At 39.2% G+C, this 9,290-nt stretch overlaps 1 protein-coding gene across 2 annotated transcripts in view; it reads left to right on the plus strand.

Moving 5' to 3' along the window:
* The window catches only part of LOC101468472 (teashirt homolog 1), a 148,451-nt gene extending 142,006 nt beyond the window's left edge, over positions 1-6,445 (plus strand). For both annotated transcript variants that reach the window (XM_012918561.3, XM_004549146.5), the window contains one exon: positions 1,863-6,445. In XM_012918561.3, the coding sequence (XP_012774015.2) occupies positions 1,863-5,212 (3,350 nt within the window). In that variant the 3' untranslated portion in view covers positions 5,213-6,445. The remainder of the gene's footprint in view (positions 1-1,862) is intronic.
* The last annotated feature ends 2,845 nt before the right edge of the window (positions 6,446-9,290 follow it).

Here is a 9,290-nt window from a genome sequence, read left to right on the forward strand (position 1 = left end):
TCCTTATTATTTTTTTAGACAAAGACAATAAAAAGTGAATTTTAATTCACATATCACTTTTTTCCCTCCAAGCTGAGTTATGGGCAGTTATTTGGCGGGAGAAGGCAGCCATTTCCATTGATACTATAATTTTTTCTTTCCTCTTTTAAAATGGCACACTTGATGCTGTGAGTACTCAGGGAGCACAGGCAGTAACAACACGGCTTGTCATGTCCACTGGCCATTTCCTAGCATCACGCTGTGAGGACTTCCACAGCCGATGCCAAGTTGACTTCAGCCAACCATGGCTTGGCAAGGCTGATGCAGCTGGCATTTTACTCCACTATCTCTTACTTGTGAATCCATAGTATGTGCGGCATGTTGGAAGAACTGAACAAATTAAAGTCAGGAATAGATCTGTGGTTGCTGAACAGCAACAAAATAGACAATGAAGACTATGTTGCTGTGGGCTTTGTGCTGTTTGGCATCTAAATTAAGTGGATAAGCTGTAATATTTGCACGAATGCTGTAATGTTTTTTAAAAAGAACTTCTAAATGAACATTCACTAAAAAGTCATTTATCTATCTTAGTTTATTTTCCCTGTTTTGTTTTGTTTTAAACTTGAATATGTCAGACTCTCTCCATTCATTGGATTACTGTGGTTTTGTAATTATGGAAATAGATCATTTCCATAATTCATTGTCATTGTAGCAAATAAATGATGGACCAGGTTGTTCCCCTACTCGTGTGACTGCACTGACCTGGAGTATTCCCCTCTCAAACGGAGAGGTTTACTGGAAAAGGATCAAAAATAATTTGTTGTGGACTTTTATAAATAAAAATCAGATCAAAACATTGGAAATATTGGAATTTCTGATTGTTTTTGATTGCATCGTTGCTTGGCTGTTTTTATGCACAGTCGAGATTCTCCGCCTCTTTGCTCAGTTTTTCCCTCACATATTTTCTTTTAACCGTGCTAGACTAACTTTGGTGCACACCCTGTTTTGATTCGCTCTCTAAAATAAGTGATATTGGCTCCTTTCCCCACCCTCTTTAAGCAAGCTTTCTTATTATTGGCTGCCACTCACAAACAGAAGTGTATATATATGTATTTATATAGTGCCAAATCACAAGAGTCACCTCAAGGTTCTATGTTACTATGACTCGGTACTATTACTCAAAATCAACTGTGTGGCTGAGATGACCTTATTAGGGATACACCCCCTTTTTGATGTCATGCAGAGCTAGGAGTATAAAAGCTGTCTGCAGCAGAGCATTTAAAGCCCTCTGAAGCTTCAGCTCTCAGGTGTTACTTCTTATTATATGCACCTCGTCATTGTAAACTTTGTTCATGTTTGGTATGATTAGCCACCATTGTTCCAGTGTGTGTTTATGTAAGACATATAATAAAGAAAAGAACAGAATACTTTAAATCTTAAACTGTGAGGCCTTGCACACTTTTTCCTTTCGTTTGTTATATGATTAGCAAAAGCGTGTCTTTTCCATTGTGGAGTACTACCACAGAATATATATAATCTTCTCTGCCTAATTCAATTTCTTTTCTATGTTTTTGCTTTTTTTAAACTTGGTGGATAAATTTCTTGAGTCATGTCTGCTCCTTGCCCAAGATAGGTTGTAGTGTTCAACAGTTCCATTTGGCAGTGCAGTGAAGAGGACTATCTGTCATTGTCAAGACATGGATGTTTGCCACTTTATTATATCTTTGTCCTCTACAGGGACTATTGACAAAAATCTCTTAAGGATTATTGCATTCACCACCTGCATATAGGGAGGGCCAGAGGTGTATTCTTGTGTTCAAGTGTATTGATTTGCTAAGACATTTGTATCTAATCTCGGTTTTCCTCCTTGCTTTGTTTTCCAGCTTATGGACCTGAAGATGAATTCAAGGGTGGCAAAGCCGATGAAGAGGAACATCTTCTGGATGATGGCCTTTCCCTGGATGGTCAAGATGCAGACTATTTTTTCAATGATGAGGAAGACGCAAGAGATCGTTATAGCTGCCAGAACTCTCCACTCAGCAATGGCACTAACCCAGATGCTGGGTATGCTTCTCCCCTCAGCACTACCAGTGATCAGCTGGTGGACCTTAAGACTACCCCCTCCTTAGGTGATCCGGACAGGGTGGAGGAGAAGCTGGGGGAAGGTAGTGAATCCATCAATGGCCTTTCACTACAGGACAGTCTGGAAAAGATGAAAGCCGTCTATGCAAACCTGATCTCGGATGCCTCTTGGTCCAATGTTGCTCTGGACATGCTTAAAAATAAACAAGGAAACAGTATTTCAGCAAGCAATGGCAGTGGGAGCAATCACAAAGGGAGCAATGGATTCCTGAACAGTCATAGCCCGGGAAATGTCCATGTAAAGAACAGATGTAGCAGTAACAACACTTCAGTAACAACAAATATTACCACCAGCAGTACCAGTGCAAGAACAGTGTCGAGTAACGGCAACAGTGGCATCAGTGTAAGCTCTGGCAGTACAGGAGTAGCATATGATTGGCATCAAGCAGCCTTGGCTAAAACTTTGCAGTATAATCCGTATCAACTCCTTCCTGAGCCCAGCCTTTTCAGCACCGTGCAGCTTTATAGGCAAAACAACAAGCTGTATGGCCCAGTGTTTACTGGAGCTAGCAAGTTTAGGTGTAAGGACTGTAGTGCTGCCTATGATACTTTGGTAGGCCTAACTGTACATATGAACGAGACTGGCCACTACCGAGATGACAACAAAGATGCAGAGGATGATCGAAGCAAGAAGTGGTCCAAGCCACGAAAACGTTCCTTGCTGGAGATGGAAGGCAAAGAAGATGCCCAGAAAGTTCTGAAATGCATGTACTGTGGCCACTCTTTTGAATCACTGCAAGACCTTAGTGTTCACATGATCAAAACAAAACACTATCAAAAAGTGCCTCTAAAAGAACCAATGCCAGCCCTCACCTCAAAACTGGTCCCCCCAACCAAAAAAAGAGCGTTTCAAGACTTGATGTCGCCGAGCTCACCAGAGTCCGTCTCATCTGGCATACACCTGGGAGAATCTCCAAAAGACCAAAAACTGGCCAATCCTTATGTCACTCCTAATAATCGATACGGTTACCAAAATGGTGCTAGTTATACTTGGCAGTTTGAGGCACGAAAGGCACAAATTCTCAAATGCATGGAATGTGGCAGTTCGCATGACACCTTGCAACAACTGACAGCCCACATGATGGTCACGGGACACTTTCTTAAAGTCACAAATACAGCATCTAAAAAGGGGAAGCAGCTAGTTTTTGATCCTGTGATTGAAGAGAAAATACAGTCGATTCCCTTGCCTCCCACTACCACACGGCTCCCGCCGCCCAATGGTAAGCCACACCCTGACTCCCCATTGCAGCCCTCCAGCCCTGAGGAGAAACACGAAGAAAAGAAAGATGAAGATACAGAGGACGAGAAAACTGAAGTTAGGGAACCAGAGAGACAAATAAAAGAAGAAAAAGAAGACCTCCCTGAAAAAACAGACAAACCTGAAAGGGCCAGGTCATACCAGTACCTTACAGAAGAAGATTTAGAAGAAACACCTAAAGGTGGGCTGGACATCCTGAAGTCTTTAGAGAACACAGTTTCAAGTGCTATCAGTAAGGCCCAAACAGGTACACCAACCTGGGGTGGATACCCCAGCATTCACGCTGCCTATCAGCTCCATGGATCTCTGAAGCCTTTGCCCTCATGTGCACAGGTTCAACCTTTGTTCAGTAGCACTAGTTTGAAGGTAATGTCCTCTGAGTTAGGCTCTCTGATCCATTCCCCAAATAGCCCCTCTCCACCCCCAAGTCACAAGAGCAATGTGCTGGCCATGGAAGAGCTAGTGGAAAAAGTTACAGGGAAAAGCTTAGTGAAGAATGAGAAAGAGGAAAAACCTGTAGAGAATAAGTGTAGATCTGCAAAGTCACCAGTGCTAAATCCTAAGGACAAACAGGCTTCACCATATCCTGAAAACCTCTCAAAGATACTGAAGGACAGTGAATTGGAGGATCGGAATGAGCTAAAGGGCAAAGAAAGAGAGCAAACAGAGAGTAAAATAAATATAAAAATAAAAACTGAAGCGGATTCGCCCAAAAAGACAGTAAGCAATGGCTGCAGTAACCTGAGCATCATCACTGATCATTCACCAGAACAATCCCTTGTTAACCCTCTTAGTGCTTTGCAGTCCGTCATGAACAACCACTTGGGGAAAGCGGCAAAAGTGTCCACACCCTTTGTAGACCCATTTGCAATGCTTTATAAGATCAACAACTCTGCCCAGATTAAGCAAACAGATCCTATGAGTCACTACCACAATGATGACGACGTCAATGATGATCAGCCCATCGACTTGACAAAATCCAAAAACAGCAATGGAAGCACAGCTAAGGGGACTCTTGCGACACCTAACAGCAATGTAAACAACACCAGGCCGGTCTTCAAAGATTTCTCTCAGACATCATCGCCACCTCTAAGAGAAAATGCTTTGATGGACATTTCAGACATGGTGAAAAATCTGACGGGTCGTTTAACACCAAAGTCTACAACCCCATCTTCCATCTCAGATAAATCCGATATCGATGGCTGTACTTTGGAGGATGGCATGGAAGAGCTATCTCCCATTCAAAGACGGAAAGGCAGACAGTCAAACTGGAATCCCCAACACCTCCTGATTCTTCAGGCCCAGTTTGCCTCCAGTCTTAGAGAAACCCCGGAAGGAAAGTTTGTAATTAGTGACTTAGGACCCCAGGAACGGGTCCACATCTGTAAATTCACTGGTCTCTCAATGACTACTATCTCACATTGGCTGGCCAATGTAAAATACCAGTTAAAGCGGACAGGGGGAACAAAGTTCCTAAAAAACATGGACTCTGGCCAGCCTCTGTTTTTGTGCAGTGACTGTGCTTCCCAATTCAGGACTCCTTCGTCCTATATTCACCATTTGGAGTCCCACCTTGGTTTTACCCTAAAAGACCTTTCGAAGCTCTCCATAGACTTAATAGAGCAGCAGGCCGTCAGCAGAATAGAGGACAAGACTTTTAGTTCACCTGGACTCACAGAAGAGGACACTGCCTCAATATATCAGTGCAAACTTTGCAATCGGACATTTGTGAGCAAACATGCAATCAAATTGCATCTTTGCAAAACACACGGAAAATCACCAGAGGCTCATCTCATCTTCGTGAAAGAGCTGGAAAAGTTCGATAAACAATGAAGTCAAATAAAGCCGATAGCATGATAGATAACTGTTGCACTATGACTCTAAGCTACAATCTGTCGTAACAGATAGTGCCAAAGCTGTATTTTTACAACACATGAAAATCGCAGGAGCTTTAATACCGCACACGGTAATTTTTCAGCTAATAAAACATGGCAGGAGCCTGCACTACAGAGGCTCTAGGCCATACAGTAAACAGTGAATTTTTTGGGTGACAAATTAAAGTAGCAATGGCACTACATAGTCACTGACAGATTGTTGCTTTCCTAATGCACTGCATCTTATCTGAGCCTTTAAAAATGGTCCACCTGTTGTTTTACAACTAAACCATGCTCTTATTTCGATCACTGTTTCAGAATCATTTTCTAAGATAAATATATTTCAACACGACTTGCATATTATTTATGAGACAGTTTGTGCATGTTTTCATGTAAACCAGTGAGTGTATTATGTCTTATGAAAATTTCAGTCATGACAACAAAACTGAAATACCCGTTTAGCAAATTTTGGATACAGCTGTTTATGTAAAGGTATATTGGGAAAGAATAAGAGTGTTTTAAAATGTTAAGGTGATTTCAGCACTTTAAGTGTCAACTGATGAAGAATTGTACGAGTAAAAAGGACAACACATTACTCTTTTTAGTTTTTATGCCCTCGACAAACATTTTGGGGAGCTGATCATAAAATTGTTCGGTTTGCCATCAAATCACAGTAAGTTTTGCAAAACATTTAGGATATTTGTTTATCTAGTAAAATATCATTTCCTGGTTGTTTCAACGTGTACAGTATTTGCTTTTGAAGGCTACCAATTTTATCATTGTGAAGCTACAGTTGTAAAGTTAATGAAGTTTAAAACTTACTGTATAAATAATCAGCAAGTATGTATACATGTATGTCAGCATATCTTGCTCTTTAAAGTTCTGCATTATTTGTACTGTGTGCATTTTTACAATGTTATTTTCTACACAAATGTGAGGGAAGGAGGCTGTATAAAGCTACAGGATCGTGTTGGACCACGACGTCCTTTTTTCAGTAACCAGTAAGTCCCTAGGTGTGGTCTACATAACGTGACAGAACTTACTGGCATCTGTTCTGATGCTTGGAAATGTATATAACATTTAAAAAAAACATTCTTCAGTGACTAATTTCCAGGTTTTGTCATCAACCCAGTTATTCAGAATGGCATTCTTTTATTCTCAGTTGTAAAATAAATTCCATGTCCTGGAATAAGATGCAGTGTTGTCTGAGTGATTTTCAGAAGAGTATAACACAGATAAACATGACTCTACAAACATTTTTTCACTATTTTTGCTGAACTTATACATTGAAGTTCCATCAATTTAATTTTTAAACCTAATATGCTCATCAAAACACATCCGTGTTTGTCCAGGGAATTTCGAGCAGGACAAAATCCAAATAAGACCTTTGTTATCCCATATGGAAAAGAAATAGTAAAAACTTATATGATTTACTCATGAAAGTGGCCACTTTCTCATTACTTTCATATATTGTTTTAGTAAGTATCCAAAACAAACAAGTTTCATTATATAATTTTTCAAGGGATCTTATATGTGTTTTCACTCTTGTATGCTTTTCATACAAATTTCACACAAGACAGATACAAACTTTATAAGATTTATATATATCTTTTCCATATGGGATGGCTTCAAAATAATAGCTCTTTGATGAGAGAGGTTGACAGTTGGCTTTTGTAACAGACTTGCAACCAAAGATAGCCAGGAACAAAATTCTAACCGCGGTGTCTAAAAGTAGTACGACTGGTGTTATGGCTTACATATTCTCACCAACCAATACAAATGCAGCAAAGCAGCTCAAAAACAGCAATTGTTTAAAATCGAAATAGATGAATAGATGGAAATTAAAAAAATATTGGTGATTCCAACAAAAATGAAAATCTAGTTGTGGTGAGTTAGCAAAAGCTAAAGTAAAGTCCAGGGACTGGAAATGGGTCATTTTTAGTATTTAGGCCCGGATCATTTCCTGTTACAAGCTGGAAACAGTGGCGAAAGCTAATAATTATGTTAACAAATAGTTCATCAATGTAAAATGTAGGGAATATTTGTAACAACAGACCTACTCATATACTTAACTAAGCTAAACGTGGACATTTTAAAGATGCTAACCAAGGCTGAAGCTGTACAGAGCTCAGAGCCAGCTGTTTGGAATGAGCCACTGATCAAACCAGTTGTTTTGTTGTATAAATATTTTCCATCTGGTTTTTGTTTGTAAGGGTAAAATATGTCACCTATAGTAAAGGCGGGTGTACAGCAACTCATTTTCATTTAATTATTTATACTTCTTTCCAGTTGCACAGAATTGCATTTTCATTTTTTGTCAGTGAAAGAAGCTCAGTGAAATGAACCAAATGAACCAAACTACAGTGTCCTGTAGTCTGGTTCATTTCTTTTATTGAAAAAACTAATAAAAACCCACCATTTTTTTTTCACATTGACACTTAAACGTGATCCCCGGGGAATAAAAATGAGAATTGAAAAAAGTGGAATTTATAATAAATCTGTTTTATACATGCACTGTCACACATACAGGAATTATTAACATCTATATGTCTATACGTTTTATTCAGATTGGCTCTCCTGTTAAGGAGGAGATAAGTTAGACATGTCGTAGGGCTGTGTCGCACAGTGTGGCTTACAATAAACTTATAAGACTTCTGAAATCTTGCTCCAGACATCTTAAGCTCTCTACAACAGGTTTCAAGGATGCAGTGTTATCAGTCATGTTGCAGGGTCAATATTTTTTTTATGCTCAGTTCCTGATTTTTAAAGATGGGGCCAGACTGAATTGGGTAAGCAGTGTAGGTTTTGTCCGCTGCTGATTCAAACTGAAGAAAGTGAGCCACATTTTTTTTTTCCAGTGATACATTTTTTGACAAATCTTCAAAAGTGTGTTTAAGTTAGTTTTTTGTAACCTTTGGGCATTGTTTCGGTTAACTTAGAACTACTATAACAACAAAAAAACAGGTTTCTAACATTCTGTGTCAATAATGACCGAACTTCTCCTCTAACGTAACGTTTCATATTCTTGTTGAGCCCATCCATTACCGTATATACAAGCAGCTGTTCAGAGAATTAAACCAAATGTAAATGAAAATCTTGTTTGTCACTGAAGAAAAATATATTGTTTACCACTTTACACACTGTTGGTCCAAAAAGCCACTGAATAAAAACTTGCATACAAATTTAATACATGCCTTGTTACGATGGTATACTTCATATAGGATTAAATTGATGTAAGGTTTTTCAATTCTAGTCAGTAAATGTCTATGAGCAATTTCAAACAGAATAATCCTTTTCACAAGCAAGTGAACAAAACATTGTCATAGAAAACAGGATTTAACTTAATGGTTTAACACAGAGCCGAGCTTTATAGTTCAGCTAGTGAGACACCTGATAAAAGAGGCCATGACATGTCTTCACTGAAGGTATTTAAGTCGACACGCTCCCACCCTGCGCTGCTCTTGAACACTAGCCCGAGGCATTTCTCCCAAGAAACAATAGCGTTCCAGTGCCTTGCAGCGTGTTCTGTGTGGCAAGGAAACATAAGACGCAGCAGTGATAAATACGGAGCAGAGTCACAAGCAATAAAGTCTCACGTAACAGCAATGTGCTGAAGTACAATTCTCAAAAGATCAGCTAATGTGCGTAGATACGACTGACTCGACAGAAATGTCCAGGAAACTTTATGCACTGAAGTTTCCTCTGGGTTAAAAAAAAAAAAGTAAATATTTCAAAAAAGAGAAAAAATTACTTGTTAAATATTTCACTGTTACTATTTGACAAATCCTGCAACACAAGAAACAATCCCATGTGTCATTTGTTCAAGCAGCTTATATCAAATAATAGCTTAATGTTTAATTGTAACGTGAACTGTTACCAGTGACAAAGATGTCTTCTGTTTGTAGTGACGACATTTAAAGCAAAAAAGTCTGCATAACAGTGAATTTATGCTTCTGCGTTCAATCTGTGCCATAGTTGCATCATAAACACAAACACTCTGAAATGCTATTACCTGACATGTCCTACCCTTGAAATGT

Source organism: Maylandia zebra, linkage group LG22 (genome assembly GCF_041146795.1).
Source record: "Maylandia zebra isolate NMK-2024a linkage group LG22, Mzebra_GT3a, whole genome shotgun sequence".
NCBI lineage: Eukaryota > Metazoa > Chordata > Actinopteri > Cichliformes > Cichlidae > Maylandia > Maylandia zebra.